The 20125-nt window shown below is 51.0% G+C and overlaps 1 protein-coding gene across 2 annotated transcripts in view; it reads right to left on the bottom strand.

The window, feature by feature from the left end:
* The window catches only part of ENG (endoglin), a 43452-nt gene that overhangs the window by 5294 nt on the left and 18033 nt on the right, over window positions 1-20125 (bottom strand). For both annotated transcript variants that reach the window (XM_023217073.1, XM_023217075.1), the window contains exons 3-9: window positions 9886-10026; window positions 6714-6876; window positions 6205-6246; window positions 5872-6037; window positions 5404-5530; window positions 4973-5147; window positions 4494-4636 (exon numbers count right to left, since the gene is read on the bottom strand). In XM_023217073.1, the coding sequence (XP_023072841.1) occupies window positions 4494-4636; window positions 4973-5147; window positions 5404-5530; window positions 5872-6037; window positions 6205-6246; window positions 6714-6876; window positions 9886-10026 (957 nt within the window). The remainder of the gene's footprint in view (window positions 1-4493; window positions 4637-4972; window positions 5148-5403; window positions 5531-5871; window positions 6038-6204; window positions 6247-6713; window positions 6877-9885; window positions 10027-20125) is intronic.

Raw genomic sequence — 20125 nt, 5'->3', positions numbered from 1 at the left:
TTTTTTTTTTTTTTTTTTTTGAGACGGAGTCTCGCTCTGTCGCCCAGCCTGGAGTGCAGTGGCCGGATCTCAGCTCACTGCAAGCTCTGCCTGCTGGGTTTACGCCATTCTCCTGCCTCAGCCTCCCAAGTAGCTGGGACTACAGGCGCTCGCCACCTCACCCGGCTAGTTTTTTGTATTTTTTAGTAGAGACAGGGTTTCACCATGCTGGCCAGGCTGGTCTTGAACTCCTGACCTCAGGCAATCCACCCACCTTGGCCTCCCAAAGTGCTGGGATTACAGGCGTGAGCCACCATGCCTGGCCCACTTCAGACTTCTTGAACTTGTGCACTTTTGCACTAAGCCTTGTCCTAAGCAATAATAGCTGTTGGATCATAAATTTTCTTCTTCTTCTTCTTCTTTTTTTTTTTTTTGAGACGGAGTCTTGCTCTGTTGCCCAGGCTGGAGTGCAGTGGCGCGATCTTGGCTCACTGCAAGCTCTGCCTCCCGGGGTCACGCCATTCTCCTGTCTCAGCCTCCCGAGTAGCTGGGACTACAGGAGCCTGCCACCATGCCTGGCTAATTTTTTGTATTTTTAGTAGAGACGGGGTTTCACTGTGTTAGCCAGGATGGTCTCGATCTCCTGACCTCATGATCCACCCGCCTCGGCCTCCGAAAGTGCTGGGATTACAGGCGTGAGCCACCACACCCGGCCACATTTTCTTATATCTATCAAAATAAATACAGAACTATTAAAATTAAAAAATATTCCTTCAAGTTCCACATATAATTATCACTCACAGCCCCAAGGGCATACAGACCCTACAAGCATAGTCCAGTCTCAGGCCTGGGGTGGGCAAAGTGTTCCTGTAAAGAGTCAGATAGTAAATACTGTCATGCAGCGCAGGACAATGTTTTGGTCGGCGATAGACTGTGTATATGATGGTGGTCCCTGGTTCCACAAAATTATAACGAAGCTGAAAAATTTCTATCGCGTAGTGTTTGTGGTGATGCTGATGCAAGCAAACTTATTGCACTGCCAGTCATATAAAAGTCTAGCACAGGCTGGGCGTGGTGGCTCACGCCTGTAATCCCAGCACTTTGGGAGGCCGAGGCGGGCAGATCACATGAGGCCAGAAGTTCGAGACCTGCCTGGCCAACACAGTGAAACCTGACTCTACTAACATTATAAAAATTAGCTGGGTGTGGTGGCACACGCCCATAGTCCTAGATACTGGGGAGGCTGAGGCACAAGAATTGCTTGAACCAAGGAGGAGGAGGCTGCAGGAAGCCAAGATCGCATCACTGCACTCCAGCCTGGGTGATGGAGCAAGACCTCGTCTCTAAAACAAGAAAAAGAAGGCCGGGTGCAGTGGCTCATACCTGTAATCCCAGCACTTTGGGAGGCTGAGGTAGGCAGATCACCTGAGGTCAGAAGTTCGAGACCAGCCTGGCCATTATGGTGAAACCCTGTTTCTACTAAAAATACAAAAAAGTAGCCAGGCTACCGGCCAGGCGTGTGACTCACACCAGTAAGCCCAGCACTTTGGGAGGCCGAGGTGGGCAGATCACAAGGTCAGGAGTTCGAGACCAGCCTGGCCAACATAGTGAAACCCTGTCTCTGCTAAAAAATACAAAAAATAAGCCAAGTGTGGTGGTGGGTGCCTGTAATCCCAGCTAGCTACTCGGGCTGAGGCAGGAGAATCTCTTGAACCCATGAGGCGAAGGTTGCAGTGAGCCAAGATTGTGCCACTGCACTCCAGCCCGGGCAATAGTGTGAGACTGTCTTAAAAAAAAAAAAAAAGTAGCCAGGCGTGGTAGTATTCCCAACTACTCAGGAGGCTGAGGCAGGAGAATCACTTGAACCTGGGAGGTGGAGGTTGCAGTGAGCCGAGACGGCACCACTGAACTCCAGCCTGGGCGACAAAGCAAGTCTCCAACTCAAAAAAAAAAAAAAAGGAGAGAAAGGAAAGAAAAACCACTGTAGCCAAAATTGAAAGAACAACAGCAAATCAAGAAAGTGGGGGCCAAAGGGGCAACTTTTTTTTCTTTCTTTTTTTTTTTTGAGACCGAGTCTCGCTCTGCCGCCCAGGCTGGAGTGCAGTGGCGTGATCTCAGCTCACTGCAGCTCCGCCTCCCGGGTTTACGCCATTCTCCTGCCTCAGCCTCCCGAGTAGCTGGGACTACAGGCGCCTGCCACCACGCCCGACTCATTTTTTGTATTTTTAGTAGAGATGGGGTTTCACCATGTTAGCCAAGATGGTCTCGATCTCCTGACCTCATGATCTGCCCACCTCGGCCTCCCAAAGTGCTGGGATTACAGGCGTGAGCCACTACGCCCGGCCCCCCCTTTTTTTTTCTTTAAAACTTATAAAAATCATCAAGAAAAATACCAAAGCCTTAGCGATAAAGAGACTGAGGTCCTCATCACTCACATGGAGCCATGCCCACACTCACTACTAACCAGAGAATTATAACTAAACAAGAATGGAATGCCATGTGCCACTTCCCTTTTCTTTTTTTGAATTATAGTCTGGAGAGAGCGAAGAGGTTGAGGTGCTCTTGTAAATCAGCAGTGAAAATTCAAATCATCTTTGGGAAAGTGGGTTGGCAACATGTACTGAAACTTCATTCCTTTTGACCCAGTAATTCCACTAATGTGGAAATCCATCCTAAGAAAATAATCCTATATAAAGAAATGTTTCATGTACAATGACATTTTTTGCATATTTGTAATACTGCAGAATTGGAAACAACCTAAATATGTAACAAGGGAAGAGGAGTTAATAATAGCATGTCAATATGATGGAATAATATGTACTTATTAAACATGATATTAGGTACAGGTGTCAAAGCTCTAAAAATACATTAAGTGAAATAGCAAAAGACAAATGAGGCCGGGCGCGGTGGCTCAAGCCTGTAATCCCAGCACTTTGGGAGGCCAAGACGGCGGATCACGAGGTCAGGAGATCGAGACCATCCTGGCTAAACGGTGAAACCCCGTCTCTACTAAAAATACAAAAACTAGCTGGGCGAGGTGGCGGGCGCCTGTAGTCCCAGCTACTCGGGAGGCTGAGGCAGGAGAATGGCGTAAACCCGGGAGGCGGAGCTTGCGGTGAGCTGAGATCCGGCCCCTGCACTCCAGTCCGGGCGACAGAGCAAGACTCTGCCTCAAAAAAAAAAAAAGACAAATGAACACATTCCTTATGATGACATCAATATAAGAAATACACAGAGAAAACACTCCAGAAAGCAGCACACCAAAATGTTGGCAGCCATTGTCGTTGGGTCAGAAGGTTAAGATTTTCTACTTTTCACATACTTTTTAAAGCATGTTTTTTGTTTGTTTATTTGTTTGAAATGGAGTCTCACTCTGTCGCCCAGGGTGGAGTGCAGTGGCGCAATCTCAGCTCGCTGCAATTTCCCTCTTCTGGGTTCAAGCGATTCTCCTGCCTCAGCCTCCCACGTAGCTGGGACTACAGGCATGCACCACCGTGCCCAGCTAATTTTTTCTATCTTAGTAGAGATGGGGTTTCACCGTGTTGCCCAGGCTGGTCTCGAACTCCTGAACTCTGGTAATCTGCCTGCCTCGGCCTCCCAAAGTGCTAGGGTTGCAGGCGTGAGCCACTGTGCCTGGCCAGCATGTGTTATTTTATTTTATTCTGAGACGGAGTCTCGCTCTGTCGCCCAGGCTGGAGTGCAGTGGCGCTATCTTGGCTCACTGTAAGCTCCGCCTCCCGGGTTCACGCCATTCTCCTGCCTCAGCCTCCCGAGTAGCTGGGACTACAGGCATCTGCCACCATGCCTGGCTAATTTTTTGTATTCACCATGTATTATTTTTATAACAAATATATTTGTTTGTCAACCAGGCAGTGATAACATTGTGTAGTCTTTTTTTTTTTTTTTTTTCCAAGACAGAGTCTCATTCTGTTGCTCAGGCTGGAGTGTAATGGTGTGATCTCAGCTCACTGCAGCCTTTATCTCCTGGGTTCAAGCTGTTCTTGTGCCTCAGTCTCCCGAGTAGCTGGGACTACAGGTGTGTTCCATCACCTCTGGCTAATTTTTGTATTTTAGTAAAGACAGGGTTTCACCATGTTGGCCAGGCTGGTCTCGAACTCCTGACCTCAAGTGATCCGCCCAACTTGGCCTCCCAAAGTGCTGAGATTACAGGCGTGAACCACCCTGCCCGGCCTGTGTAGGCATTCTGCTAAGTGACCACCCAGCTCAGGGAGCATTTAGGATTAATAATGACAACTACCTAGTGCTGGCATTATTTACTAAGCACTTACTATGTACCACATCTGACTATGCCACGTGATCAGCCTGTCAGACCTCCTTTAACTCTCACCATGTGGTAGGTACCATTGTCAATCCCATTATACAAGTGGGAAAACTAAGGCTTGCAGAGGGATGTTACTTGCCCCCTGCCTGGGCTAGGACCCCAAGAGTCTTGGGCTAGGGAAGGAACCAGATGTCCATGTCATCCTGAGCCAGAGGGGCAGGAGTTCCCTTACCGCAACAAGCTCTTTCTTTAGTACCAGGGTCATGGCGTCATTGGCACACTTTGTCTGGATCAGGGACATGAGCAGCTCTGGGCTGCAAGTGTCCTTGGGAGGAGTGGTCTGGATCGGTGTGGGTGAGGTCTGCAGCCTACCACCTGTGGGGAAGCAGAGGCAGGCCAGGCAGATGGTCAGTGTGTGCCTGCATCAGGCTCTTTTTTTTTTTTGAGACGGAGTTTTGCTCTGTTACCCAGGCTGGAGTGCAGTGGCACGATCTCGATCTCGGCTCACTGCAACCTCCGCCTCCTGGTTTCAAGCGACTCTCAGGCTGCTCTGATTAGCTACTCCCATTGTTCCCCCATGCAGATGAGAAAAATGAGGCTGAGAGAGGCTGATGTACCTTGCCGAAGCTCACACAGAGGGGCTTCAGGGACAGTGTGGCCACTGATCCAAGGGAGGGGAAGGGAAGGGAGGGGCAGGGGGAGGGTGCTTACCGCAGCTAGGGGCATGAAGTGAGACGACGCTGGCCAGCGGTAGCTCCACGAAGGATGCCACAACGCTGGCATTGAGCATCCGGGCCTCCCCCAGCAGGCCTTGGGGTGTGTCTGGGAGCTTGAAGCCACGAATGTTCTTCTCTGGAAAGATCTTGAAGGAGTATTCTCCGGTGGTCTAATGGTGGGGAGAGAGGCAGAGCAGGGGACCATGGACACAGTCTGTGCTACAGCAGGCTAGCCAGGGTTATGCCAGGCCTCGATCCTGCTGTGTCCCCACTCCTGCTGTGTCCTCTGCCTGACCCCTTGCCTCACCTATGGGCATAGGTGATTCATCCTTCAACTCAGCTCAGGGGTTCACCTCTCCAGGAAACGTCCCTGATCCAAAGGTTGGGAGTTTGGGTTTTGTGTCCCGGGAGGTGCGCAAAACTCACCCAGATCTGCATGTTGTGGTTGGCGTCGATGAGCCAGGACACGTAGGGGGGACCCTGCAGGATGAGGACGGCATCGGGATCCCCAGACGCGCAGCTCAGTTCCACCTTCACTGTCACCGTCCGGGGCCTGCGGGGAGACAGATGCGGATGGAACGCTGAAGCGGACGGGCCAGGCGGGGAGCCAGACCTGGCGTCGGGCGGGCGGCGGCTGCACTCTTACTTGGCCAGGTGTGGGTCTATGGGATAGGGATGAGACTGGGGCCAGGCTTGTGCCTAAAGGGGAGGGGCTCATAGGGGGCGGGGCCTAGAGTAGGAGAACGGCTGTGCTCTCACGGGGCTGCGGCGGGGCTGGGGCTGGGACCCTGGAGGGGCTTCATAAGGTACGGGGTGGGGGGGGGGGGGCGTGGGGAGGGGGTAGTCGTCTCTCGGGGGTGGGGCCTAGTGTCAGGGGTGGGGTGAGGCCCTTACCCGGCCGAGTGGCCCGGCAGGACCCTCAGGATGTGCGCCTCCTTGTGGCCGGCCACACCTTCCAAGCGGCAGCCCCGGACCAAGGCTGGGGTACGCGGCCGCCACTCGAGCGTGCGGCCCATGTCCTGGCTGGCTTCCAGCATGCAGAAGGACAGTGACCCCTGGGCTGCGGAGACACGCGCACCTCAGTGCCTTCCCCCAGCAGCCCTGCACCTAACAGAGCCTCACCCTCACCCACAGCCAAAGGTAGCGGTGGTGGGGCAGGCAGGACGGTGCTGCAGAGGTGGAGAGGCATCAGAGGACCCAGGTTGGAATATCCTTTCCACCACTTACCTGCCAAGTGACCCTGTGCAAGTCCCCGGGCCTCCGTTTCATCTGTCAACACAGGGTTAACATAAGGGATGAGCCCATGACACATGTTAGGGTGCAGCCCCAAAACCACCCAGCAAGACCTGAAATGATAGATTTATCTGTGTACATGTACGTGTTTATTGTCACCTCCCTCATCAGAGTATCAGCTCTAGGAGGGCAGGGCCTGAGTGTGTCCCCACAGTGTCCCCAAGTGCCTAGCATAATAGGGCTTTGGCACATAGTAGATGCACAGTGAATCACGAAAATGCCGGGGTTTTTTAGGTCAAAAACTGGCATTTCACATGTTTCTATCTGATATTTGGTGGAGGAGCCATCACTGTCTCAAGACAGCACTGGTTTGTGGCATGTGACCTGTGGCACTTTGTGTCCCTTCTTGCATCTTGGTGTCCAAGTCTGAGGTGTGGGCCAGAGGAGCTCAGATTCCTCCTAAGCAGTGTCATGAGCCCAGAGAGGTTGCTGGGGAAACTGACCTTGGCCCAGTCGGAGGAGGACGCTCTGGGGGTCATCCAGCTCGGCAGCAGAGGCGATGGGGCCCCTCTCAGCTGCCCACTCGAGGATCTGGGTCTTGGGGAAGGATGGCAGCTCTGTGGTGTTGACTCCCAGGGGCTCTTGGAAGGTGACCAGGTTGGGATTCTGGGGAGGCATGTGGAGGCTCAGAATGCTGTTCCCGGCCCTGTGTCCCCTCTATCCCACGTAGGAGGTCAGGAAGTAATTTGCGGAGTCAGCCCATTGGCTGAGAGAAAGACGCCAGAGCTGAGAATGCTGTCTAGTGGATCTGCAGTCAGCCCAGAACCCCCTAGCAGTCAGATCAGCCCCTTCTCCCTTCCATACCTGGGGGGCCGGATGAACACACCACCTTCTTCATCCACCTGTCCAAACATCACCCACCCCTCCAGAGCTGTTCTCATTCAACCCTCATCTACACCATCCTGCAGCTGTCTCTCCCTACACCCTGAGGCTCTGGATCTCCCTACACTTTGAGGGTCCACAGGGGACAACGTCTACCTTGCCCATCATTGCACAGTGCTTGACACATAATAGGCACTGAGAAATATTTGTCTGACTCTGTGCTGGGCCCTGGGCCCATCACAGGATCCTGACATGCCAGCCTCACCCTGACACCCAGCCTGTGGTGAGTACTTCCTGCTTATGGGAAGAAAAGGAGAAAGGGAGGAAAGAAGAAAGGGATGGATGAATGAATAGATGAATTAAAGACAGATATCAGTGGTCCCTGCCCTAGGGGATATTCCCATTCAGAAACTATACATGCATCAAGTCATTTGAAGCAACAGAAGACAGAATTTTATTTAATAAGAAACAAAGGAGCAGACAGATCTCCTGATTGGACAGGGATGGGGAATCTGGGTGGCTCCAGCATCTCACTGCCTATCCTGCCAGTGCCCCAGAAGAGATGGGGGCTGGGGGTGAGGAGGAAAGCAGACAGGGAAGACTTCCTGGAGGAGTGACTCTGGAAAGCTGAAGGATTCAGAGGAAGCTGTTGGGACCACTGACTGAGCTCCTTCGTGTACAGTCTCCAGAGTCAGGGCCATTGAGCTGAATGAAGCAGCAGCAGCAGAAGGGCAAAAGGACTTCAGGTTGGATTTTAAAATATTTTTAATTGTTATTTTTTAGAAACGAGGGTCTCACTGTGTTTCCCAGGTTGGTCTCTAACTTCTGGCCTCAAGAGACCCTCCTGGCCAGGCACGGTGGCTCATGCCTTTAATCCCAGCACTTTGAGAGGCCAAGGCGGGTGGATCCCCTGAGGGCAGGAGTTTGAGACCAGCCTGGCCAACATAGTATGAAACCCTGTCTCTACTAAAAAATACAAAAAATTAGGCAGGCGTGGTGGCAGGTGCCTGTAATCCCAGCTATTTGGGAGGCTGAGGCAGGAGAATTGCTTGAACCCAGGAGGCGAAGGTTGCAGTGAGGGGAGATCGGGCCATTGCACTCCAGCCTGGGCAATAAGAACAAAACTCCATCTCAAAAGAAAAAAAAGGAGACCCTCCGGCCTCAGCTTCCCGAAGTGTTGGGATTACAGACATGAGGCAGGTCGCCTGGCCCGAACTAGATATTGAGGACTGCCAGATGGCAACAGTAGAGAAGACATCCTAGAATGGCCCATCTGGAAGGAAGCAGATACCTTCTCTGCAGGAATTCAACAAGGGGGCAAAGTGATGGGCACCTTGGGTGCGGAACCCAGCCTGTGGAATGGGAAAGGGCTGGGACACTGGCTTTACACAGCCGGGTTGGGAACGGGATCTGATCCTTGAGTCATCCTCTGTAAAATGGGGATACAGCAGGGCTCGACGTCTGTTGGTTGCCTGGCACTGGGTCTGGCACCAAGGGCGCGCCTTGGCCTCTTTGTCCCCTTTGGCCACGGGCCCCAGGGAGCCCGCTCGGGAAGCTGCATGGCCCCAGGAGGAAGGCGGCGTGGCCGAGGCCAGAGCCAGCGGCTGCTGCGACCTTCCGGCTGACGGGCGCATTTCATGTTCCTGCGTCACCCTGGGCCGCACGGACTCAGATGGGGAATGAGGAGGATCCATGACAAAGGCCACGCCCCCTCTGGGACCTCGATTCCTCTTCTGGGCGCCCAGGGATGGGCTGCAAGGAGTCAAATCCTCTTGGCCCTAGTGGTTGGATTTGGCCCCCTCCCTCCTAGGACTTTCACATGCTGGCTTTGTCGTGTCTGACTGTCTCTGTGCTGTCCCTGTCACCAGTCTAGAAGCTTCTCCCCTGTTCCCCACGCCCAACTTTGCTCAAGCCTGCCTCCTTCCCCCAATGGGTATGTTTCTTTTTATGCCTCTCTCCCCTTTGCTATCTTTGCTCTCCCTCGGGCTCTCCCCTTCCTGCCTTCTGCTTTCTCTGTTGTAAACAACAGCTGGTCACATCTGGGGGCCACCTCCCAGACATTCCACGTGGAGGAGGCAGTGCTGGCAAGCCACCCCCCCCTCCTCCAGCCCTGACCCCTGGCAGTGGTCCCAGCTCCCTGGGCTCCTCTCTCTGGTGGATGTATCTAACACTTGTTAAAACTTGAGGCGTTTGGTTGTTTGTTATTAACTTTTTTCCCAAATCCACAGCTGACCCGAAAACTTGAGTTTTTAAAAAAATATTTTTTTTCTCCAAAATAGGCCAAATCCATTTAGAGCAACTCTTGAATACTCACCAAAGTGTAAAGAACCAAATAAATGTTTCTCCTAATCCCACTTCCCAGCCATAACCACTGTTAACACATTGTTAAGTTTTCTCCTGGCTTTTTCCTCTGTCTTTAAATATTTTCAAATATATGTCACCTAACTTTTTCAAAGACAATGAAAAGATTATCTTATAAAATACTGAGTTCAATTGTCCCACTGGACAGAGAGGCAAACTGAGGCTATGCAGAGGATCAGAGTTGGTCAGGGCTGCACATCAACCTGACTCCCACCTCTTGGTCTAGATTCTTTACTGTAGTCCTGCTGCCCTCTGGGTTCTCTCTGGTAAAGACCATTGGATTCACCAGGCAGGACCCTGGTGAATAATGTCAGGATGAAAGGGAGAAGCAGGGCCGGGCCACTAGGGTGGGAGACCCTGGCCCACAGAGATAGGCAGCAGGGACCTCCCATGGCCAGAGCCTCAGCCTGGAGTTGGAGGCAACACACTCACGTAGGCCAAGTGCAGTGGGATTCCCAGGGCCTGGAGCTGCAGGAAGACATTGCTGTTTACACTGAGGACCAGAAGCACCTCTCGGGGCTGGGTGCCATTTTGCTTGGATGCCTGGAGAGTCAGCTCCAGCTGTGACAGGTCCTGGGGGACACAGAGGGGAGACACACACAGACCAGTCAGATTTGCATAGGTTGTGCCACCCAGATAGGCAGTGATGACTTGGGTGCTTCCACTCCACTCTCCCTGCCTGCTCTGTCCACCCTCGCCTCCCAGTGCTCGGGGTAGTGCCTGGCCCTCTGGCCATCCTCAGGGAATTCACGCTAAACAAATGAAGGAGGTAAGCCCAGCAAATCTGTAGAGAGGAAAAAAATTAGGCTGGGCACAGTGGCTCACGCCTGCAATCCCAGCACTTTGGAAGGCTGAGGCGGGTGGATCACCTGAGGTCAAGAGTTCGAGACCAGCCTGTCTAACATGGTGAAACCCCGTTTTACTAAAAATACAAAAAATTAGCCAGGTGTGGTGATGGACGCCTGTAATTCCAGCTACTTGGGAGGCTGAGGCAGGAGAATCTCTTGAACCCAGGAGGCGGAGGTTGCAGTGAGCCAAGAATGTGCACATTACACTCCAGCCTGGGCAACAAGAGTAAAGCTCTGTCTCAAAAAAAAAAAAAAAAAAAAAAAAAAGGATGAGCCTGAACTTCATCCATCAAGGATCAAGGTTTATTATTTCTTTTCTTTCTTTTTTTTTTTTTTTGAGACGGAGTCTCACTGTCACTAGGCTGGAGTGCAGTGACAGAATCTTGGCTCACTGCAACCTCCGCCTCCCGAGTTCAAGTGATCCTCCTGCCTCAGCTTCCCAAGTAGCTAGGACTACAGGTGTGTGCCAACACACCCAGATAATTTTGGTAGTTTTAGTAGAGATGGGGTTTCACCATTTTGGCCAGGATGGTCTCGATCTCTTGACCTCGTGATCCGCCTGCCTCAGCCTCCCAAAGTGCTGGGATTATAGGCATGAGCCACCGTGCCTGGTAAGGTTTATTATTTCTACTGAGCACCTGTTGTGTACTGGGCCTTAGGGAGTGTCCTGTGTGTGGAGGCAGCGATCCCCTGCCCCGTCATCCCCACCAACTCTCCTGCTGTCCCTGAGTGACAGCTCTGCTTCCAGCCCACATAAGACAGTCACAATTGCTCTCCCAGTTTGCAGTATTCCTGCTTGTCTTACCATTTTAAAGTACTAAAATCCTGGGGCGTTGTTTTTGGTATAATGCCATTATTTTGATATAAGAATGTGAAGTTGAAATCATTTATGTCTTGAGACGTACCCACTGCATTACAATTTTTAATTGTTCAATGGTGTATACATTTAGAATGTTTTTATAACAACAACAGCAACAACAACAACAACACCTACCTACCATGTAAATAGGGCCTATTAAATCCCAGGACTGTTCTAAGTGCTTTACACATTAACTCATTTAATCCTGGCAACAACCTTAAGAGGTAAATATCGTCTTTTTTTTTTGTTTTTTTTTTTCTGAGATGGAGTCTCGCTCTGTTGCCCAGGCTGGAGTGCAGGGGTGCTATCTTGGCTCACTACAAGCTCTGCCTCCCGGGTTTACGCTATTCTCCTGCCTCAGACTCCCGAGTAGCTGGGACTACAGGCGCCCACCACCACACCCGGCTATTTTTTGTATTTTTAGTAGAGACGGGGTTTCACCATGTTAGCCAGGTTGGTCTCGATCTCTAAGCTGGTGATCCACTCGCCTCGGTCTCCCAAACTGCTTGCTGGGAGGCTGAGACGGGCAGATCACGCGGTCAGGAGATCAAGACCATCCTGGCTAACACGGTGAAACTCCGACTCTACTAAAAAATACAAAAAACTAGCCGGGCGAGGTGGCGGACGCTTGTAGTCCCAGCTACTCGGGAGGCTGAGCCAGGAGAATGGCGTAAACCCGGGAGGCGGAGCTTGCAGTGAGCTGAGATCCGGCCACTGCACTCCAGCCTGGGCGACAGAGCGAGACTCTGTCTCAAAAAAAAAAAGAAAAAGAGACAGAGTCTCCCTCTGTTGCCCAGGCTGGAGTGCAGCGACACAATCTCGGCCCACTGCAACCTCTGCCTCTTGGGTTCAAGCAATTCTCCTGCCTCAGCCTCCCGAATAGCTGGGATTACAGACGCCTGCTACTACACCTGGCTAATTTTTGTATTTTGTTTTTTAGATGGAGTTTCACCATGTTGGCCAGGCTGGCTTTTTTTTTTCTTTGAGGTGGAAGCTCGCTCTGTCACCCAGGCTGGAGTGCAGTGGCGCAATCTTGGCTCACTGCAACCTTTGCACCAGGTTCAAGTCACTCTCCTGCCTCAGCCTCCCGAGTAGCTGGGACTACAGGCACCGGCTACCATGCCTGGCTAATTTTTGTATTTTTAGTAGAGATGGGGTTTCACCATGTTGGTCAGGCTGGTCTCGAACTCTGACCTTGTGACCCACCTGCCTCAGCCTCCCAAAGTGCTGGGATTATAGGCATGAACCACCCCGCCCGACCTTTTTTTTTTCTTTCTTTTTTTTTTTTTTTTTTGAAACAAGGTCTTGCTCTGTCACCCAGGATGGAATGCAGTGGCACAATCTCGGCTCACTACAACCTCTATCTCTTGGGTTCAAGCAATTCTCCTGCCTCAGCCTCCTGAGTAGGTAGGACTACAGGTGTATGCCACCACACTAGATTTCCTTTTTTTTTTTTGAGACGGAGTCTTGCTTTGTTGCCCAGGCTGGAGTGCAGTGGTGCAATCTTGGCTCACCGCAAGCTCTGCCTTGTGGGTTCACGCCATTCTCCTGCCTCAGCCTCCTGAGTAGCTGGGACTACAGGCATGTGCCACCACGCCCGGCTAATTTATTATTATTATTTTTTTTGTATTTTTAGTAGAGACAGGGTTTCACCGTGTTAGCCAGGATGGTCTTGATCTCCTGACCTTGTGATCCGCCCGCCTCAGCCTTCCAAAGTGCGGGGATTACAGGTGTGAGCCATGTGCCCGGCCAATTTTTTGTATTTTTTTAGTAGAGATAGGGTTTCATTATGTTGGCCAGGCTGGCTTTTCTTTCTTTGTTTTTTGAGACAGGGTTTTGCTCTGTTGTCCAGGCTGAAGTGCAGTGGTGCAGTCATGGCTCACTGCAGCCTCAACCTCCTAGGCTCAAGCAATCCTCCTACCTCAGCTTCCCAAAGTACCGGAATTACAGGCATGAGCTACCATTCTGTTTTTTTTTTTTTTTTTGAGACAGTCTTGCCCAGGCTGGAGTGCAGTGGCACAGCTTTGGCTGACTGCAACCTCTGCCTCCTGGGTCAAGCAATTCTCCTGCCTCAGTGTCCTGAGTAGCTGGGACTACAGGCAAGTGCCACCATGCCTGGCTAATTTTTATATTTTTAGTAGAGACGGGGTTTCAGCATGTTCGCCAGACTGGTCTTAAACTCTTGACCTCAAATGATCTGCCCACCTCGGCCTCCCAAAGTGCTGGAATTACAGGCATAAGCCACTGTGCCCGACCACCATTCTTATTTTCACTTACAGATGAGGGAACCAAGGCCCTGAGAGGTGAAGTCATTTGCCTTTGAGGACACAGAAAGTCAGCCAGGGGCTGGGATTCGTGCAGAGACAGGCCTGTGCTCTCACGTTTTTCTTTTCTTTTCTTTTTTTTTTTTTTGAGATGGAGTTTCACTCTTCCTGCCCAGGCTGGAGTTCAGTGGTGCCGTCTCGGCTCACTGTAACCTCCACCTCCCGGGTTCAAGTGATTCTCCTGCCTCAGCCTCCCAAGTAGCTGGGACTACAGGTGCATGCCACCATGCCCAGCTCATTTTTGTATTTTTAGTAAAGATAGGGTTTCGCCATGTTGGCCAGGATGGGCTCAAACTCCTGACCTCAGGTGATCCGCCCGCCTTGGCCTCCCAAAGTGCTAGATTATAGGCGTGAGCCACTGCACCCAGCCACTCTCACATTTTTCTACACATTTCTGTGTAGCACATCCTTCCCTAGCACATTTTTCTACACCTTATTCCCAAGAAGAAAAAGAACACAGCGGTCCACAGGGCAGTGTCTATTGAAAGAATGACCTCAAAGGCTTTCTGAACTAGTGGCATGTGAAGAGGTGAGTGCTGAGACTAACACAGGTAGGCCGGGAGCGGTGGCTCACGCCTGTAATCCCAGCACTTTGGGAGGCTGAGGTGGGCAGATCACCTGAGTTTGGGAGTTCAAGACCAACCTGACCAACATGGAGAAACCCTGTCTCTATTAAAAATACTAAATTAGCCGGGTGTGGTGGCACATGCCTGTAATCCCAGCTACTCGGGAGGCTGAGGCAGGAGAATCGCTTGAACCCCAGGAGGTGCAGGTTGCAGTGAGACAAGATTCCGCTATTGAACTCCAGCCTGGGCAACAAGAGTGAAACTCCACCTAAAAAAAAAAAAAAGACAGGTAAGCCTCAGAAGCCCTGCCACCAACTCACAAGGACAAAGACAAATGTAGTTTGCTGAAACACAGACTCCCAGTGCTCTCATACAAAAGCTGCCAGTCTAAAAGATGATCCAAAAGCTCTCTTCAAAGTTATGAAAAAGGGGAAGGATATTTCAAGATGAAGACACCAGTGGAAAGTTTTGAGATTTAACTTCTAATCATCTTGTCATTTCCCCACCGGACGTCACAAAGCCAGAGACAGTGTTTCAGCCACTGGAAAAATTTGCCCAGAAATATTTCTGTTACTCAGTAATGATATCATCATTACTCTTTGCTTTTAAGTTTCCTCTTTAAAACACAAAAAGAATAAATAATAGCATTTCATTTTCAATGTGTCACAAATACTTTGTTTCTTTCTTTTTTTAAGGCTCCTCAAGTGAAGCAGTGAGAGTGGAGAAGGAACAAAGCAATTTGTAATTGGTTGTGATCAATTACTTGTAAACACTCACAACATTATTTTTTCATTTTAGTGTGCCATTTAGGTTTTTTAAATTTATTATTATTTTTTGAGATGGAGTCTTGCTCTGTTGCCATGCTGGAGTGCAATGGCACAATCTCGGCTCACTGCACCCTCCACCTCCTGGGGTTCAGTGATTCTCCTGCCTCAGCCTCCCGAGTAGCTGGGACTACAGGTGTGCACCACCATGCCCAGCTAATTTTTGTATTTTTTTTTTTTTTTTTTGAGATGGAGTCTTGCTCTGTTGCCCAGGCTAAAGTGCAGCAATCTCTGCTTACCGCAACCTCCACCTCCTGGGTTCAAGCGATTCTCCTGCCTCAGACTCCTGAGTAACTGGGACTACAGGCACTCGCCACTGCACCCGGCTAGCTTTTGTATTTTTAGTAGAGACGGGGTTTCTTCATCTTGGCCAGGCTGGTCTCAAACTCCTGACCTCATGATCCGCGCGCTTCGGCCTCCCAAAGTGCTGGGATTACAGGCATGTGCCACCGTGCCCAGCCTAATTTTTGTATTTTTAATGGAGAAGGGGTTTCACCATTTTGGCCAGGATAGTCTTATTCTCTTGACCTGTGATCTGCCTGCCTCAGCCTCCCAAAGTGCTGGGATTATAGGCATGAGCCACTGCGCCCACTTAGGTTCGTTATTTTTAAATAATTATTTTATGCTAATTTATGGAATAAGATATGTTTCAAATTTATGTTTGTATAAGTTCATGTTTTGATTAATGTTTTCTAGTGGGTTTATAACTTTTGGTTTTCCAAATATATTGTTTCATCAGCTTTGAATATATATATATAAAATACATATTATATATATAATTCTTTTTCTTTTCTTTTAAGACAGGGTCTCCCTCTGTTGCCCAGGCTGGAGTGCAGTGGCATGATTGCTCACTGTAACTTCTGCCTCTCAGGATCAAGTGATCCTCCTGCCTTAGCCTCCTAAGTAGCTGGGACTACAGGCATACACCAGTACGCCTGGCTAATTTTTGTATTTTTTGTAGTGATGGGCTTTCACTATGTTGCCCAGGCTGGTGTTGAACTCCTGGACTCAAACGATCCACCCACCTTGGCCTCCCAAAGTGCTGGGTTTACAGGTGTGAGCCACCATGCCTGACAGTTTTTAAAAATATTATGCTTTCTTGGCCAGGCACAATGGCTCATGCCTGTAATCCCAGCACTTTGGGAGGCCGAGGCGGTAGATCACGAGGTCAGGAGATCGAGATCATCCTGGCTAACACAGTGAAACCCTGTCTCTACTAAAAAAATACAAAAAAAATTAGCCGGGTGATGGGTGCCTGTAGTCCCAGCTACTCAGAAGGCTGAGGCAGGAGAATGGTGTGAACCAGGGAGGCAGAGCTTGCAGTGAGCCAAGATGGCGCCACTGCACTCCAGCCTGGGCAACAAAGTGAGACTCCATCTCAAAAAAAAAAAGCAAAAAATTATGCTTTCTAAAGACTTAAAAGTTGAACACTGGATTTAATACTGTATTTTAATAAAATATGAAATACGTATCTACATATCTGAAAAGACATTTTGTTCCAGGATTGTGATCACACACACACACAAAAGATAGAAAAGAAAAGAAAAAAGAAGCAAAGCTAGGCTTGGTGGCTCATGCAAGTAATCCCAGTATTTTGAGAGGCAGGAGGATCGCTTGATGCCATGAGTGTGAGACCAGCCTGGGCCACGTAGTGACACCCTGTCTTCAGAAAAAATAAAAATAAAGAAGCAGGATTGTGATCATTCCTGGAAATTCATGGGAGTAATGTGATACCCATCCGTGTGGTGTCGGGAAAGGCACTGGCACAACTGAGCTACCAGCATTGCTGAGAATGAACCCGCCCGGCCTCTTTACCCTGATGGCATGCATACTTGAACAATCGAATATGGTTTGCACACCTCTGTGTGTATACCAAAACCACTCAACTGTACACTTTACATGGGTGAATTTTATCTTAATAAAGCTATTTTTAAAACAGCAGAATATCTTGAATTGCTGATACTGAATTCCTACAAAATAATTTCTCATAGGTACCCAGCCTGTGCTGTGGATGGGCGTGTGCTATGAGGGAAGCAGGCACCAATATTCTCCCATTTTGGGCCGGGCGCGGTGGCTCAAGCCTGTAATCCCAGCACTTTGGGAGGCCGAGATGGGCGGATCACGAGGTCGGGAGATCGAGACCATCCTGGCTAACACGGTGAAACCCCGTCTCTACTAAAAATATAAAAAAACTAGCCGGGCGAGGTGGCGGGCGCCTGTAGTCCCAGCTACTCGGGAGGCTGAGGCAGGAGAATGGCGTAAAACCCAGGAGGCGGAGCTTGCAGTGAGCTGAGATGCGGCCACTGCACTCCAGCCTGGGCGACAGAGCGAAACTCCGTCTCAAAAAAAAAAAAAAAAATTCTCCCATTTTGCAGATACAGCATAGAAACTGCTGGGGGCTGGGCACGGTGTCTCACACCTGTAATCCCAGCACTTTGGGAGGCTGAGGCAGGTGGATCACTTGAGGTCAGGAGTTCGAGACCAGCCTGGCCAACATGGTAAAATCCAGTCTCTACTAAAAATACAAAAATTAGCCAGGTGTGGTGACAGGCACCTGCAGTCCCAGCTACTTGGGAGGCTGAGGCAGGAGAATCACTTGAACCCAGGAGGCAGAGGTTGCTGTGAACCGAGATTGTGCCACTGCACTCCAGCCTGGGTGACAGAGCAAGACTCTGTCCCACCTCCCCCCACCCCCACAAAAACAAAAGAAGAAGCAGCTGCTGGGGAGTGGCTGAGTCAGGAGCCCAGCGCACGTCATCCTGGTGCCAGAGTGGGGCCTGCATTCCCTGGACCATGTCCTCTCTCTCCACTGCACCTCTCTTCCAGATTGCCCTACGGTCCATTGCTGTGCGGCCCCACCTGCTTGTCCCCACCTGGAGGAAAGAACTGCAATGCTCATACCATGAAGAGATGGGCCCCCTGTATAGGCAGATGATGGCCAGGAGACAGCACAGCCTGTGGTGGATGAGGACATCCATCCGCCATCCCATGGTGACACCCACAGGCCAAGCGTGCTGCAGGAGCCAGAGTGCAGTCTGATGGCCAAGCCCTGAGTGGGGAGGAAGGAGCCCCGTGGCCATCCAGTCCTGCTGCTTCTCCGCCACTGTCCCTGTTCCTCTATGCCTCAGTTTCCTCATCTGTGAAATGGGGGTACGACAGGGTTGGGAACCAATACCAGGTGGGGCTATGGATAAAGGAAATGAAAAAAAGGGAAGTGCAGGTCACAGCCTGGTCATGCTGGGTGTGAGGGTGACGGGAAGGCCGAAACTTTGGGATGTTTGTCGGGACACTCAGCTCTCGTCCCAGAGCTCATGAACCAAAGCTACCACTCAGTTGTCACTAAGTCCTTTCCTGCAGGCTTGAGGGCAGGTAGGAGGTGGGGACCTTGAGTCACATGGCAAGTGAGTAGTGGGGAAACTCAGGGGGGCTGGAAAGCTGGGTGCTCAGGTTCTCTGAGCTGCAGGGCCAAGCTGAAAGCCAGCTGGTTACCAGAAAAACCCAGTCAGGGTTTCTACGGCAGACACGTCCCTCCCCACGGCCCTGACTCACTGCCATGGCCACTCACACGCACACCAACTTCCCCCTTCTCTCCCGGCCGGGGGCCCCAGAGGCAAAGAACGATGGCGCCAGCCTTGCCCCCAACCCCAAGCTCCTAGCCTTCCTCATGGGACCCTGGGAATTCCGCAGTCTGGCCAGCCCCTGACCCCCAGCCCAGCCAGCCTGCACCTACCCGGCCCCCTCCCTGAGTGGGTGGGCGGGAGACCTTGTTTCTATTTTTGTGCCAATGTCCCACAGATGCCATTGTTGCCCAGCAGTTGGTGGCGGGAAGGGGGGATTTTGGTGAGGAGGCCCTGAGTGCTAGTAGCCACTTATAGAAAGTCGCTTCCAGCAATTCTTCTAGGAGTGGAGCCTCAGGGCTGCCTGCAGCCCCCACCCTCCCAGGGCCTGACCGGAGGCGGTCAGATTGGAGCCAGCCATCCCTCTGTCCACCCCAGAAAACTCAGATGATCCTACAGGCAGGGTGGCAGGGGAAGCGATCAAAGCCAGACAGACCTGAATTCAGATGGGAGCTCAGTCATTAGCCTATGACCTTGGACAGTCACTATGCCTCTCTGGCCTCAGTTTCCTGATTTGGAAAACGGTATTCCCGCTTCATAGACTTAGGAGGTTTCAGTACAATTCTTCCTGCAAAGTAGGTTGTCCAGTACCCAGCTAAACATGTGGGAGTAGTTTGGCTTTTTTTTTTTTTTTTTTTTTTTTTGAGACAGAGTCTTGCTCTGTCAGCCAAGCTGGAATGCAGTGGCACGATCTCGACTCACTGCAACCTCCGCCTCCTGGGTTCAAGTAATTCTCCTGGTTCAGCCTCCTGAGTAGCTGGGACTACAGGCACCCGCCACCATGCCCAGCTAATTTTTGTATTTTTAGTAGAGATGACCAGGCTGGTCTCGAACTGCCGACCTCAAATGATCCACCCATCTCGGTGTCCCAAAGTGCTGAGATTACAGGCGTGTGTCACCACGCCTGGCCTGGTTGGCTTTTTAATCCCACTGATTCTCCCCTTGCACAGTCATCCATGGAGAGCCATCCATGGTTTAGGGGCTGGGAAGCACAGGTCCAGTTAGAGGTGGGCTGCAGCTAGTGAGAACTACAAATCTCTCAGCCATGCCTCGCTGTGGCATCCTATCTCTGAGCCTCAGCCTCCCCATCTGTGCAGGGAGGAGTTGAGCTCAGTGATGTTCTAGACTTGTGTGGCCCCTAGATCCCAGGCTGCCTCTGGGGGTCCCAGCATTTTACATCTAGGAGTCCTGGTCTCCAGCCAGATGGCCACAGAGTGGGTTTCCAGAATCCCCTGGAGAGATATGCTTCTTCCTCAGCTGAGGGGGCCCCTGGTACCTCCAGCCCTTCTGGTGGTCAGCCCACGTGTCCTCACCACTCCAACTCATTTGCCTGTCTGAGAGGCTGGCACTGGGCCCAGCCTGGGGCTTCCGTGTTCTCAAAGCAGGACAGAAAAAGCATAACTCTGTCCTCAGGAGCTTGGCAGAAAACAAACCAACACCTCCAAACCACCAGACATAAACAGCAAGGGACACCATCAGCCCCCTTGGGAATAGCTAATCACCAAATGTTTATAAGAATATACAGTTTTCCTTCCTTTCTTTCATCCTCTCTCTCTTCCTCCTTCCCTTCTCTTATCCATCCATCTTCTCATCCATCCATCCATCCATCCATCCATCCATCCATCCATCCATCC

Source organism: Piliocolobus tephrosceles, chromosome 14, assembly GCF_002776525.5.
Source record: "Piliocolobus tephrosceles isolate RC106 chromosome 14, ASM277652v3, whole genome shotgun sequence".
NCBI lineage: Eukaryota > Metazoa > Chordata > Mammalia > Primates > Cercopithecidae > Piliocolobus > Piliocolobus tephrosceles.
Note: the sequence above shows the minus strand (reverse complement) of the source record. Positions and strands in the feature narration are given on the sequence as shown.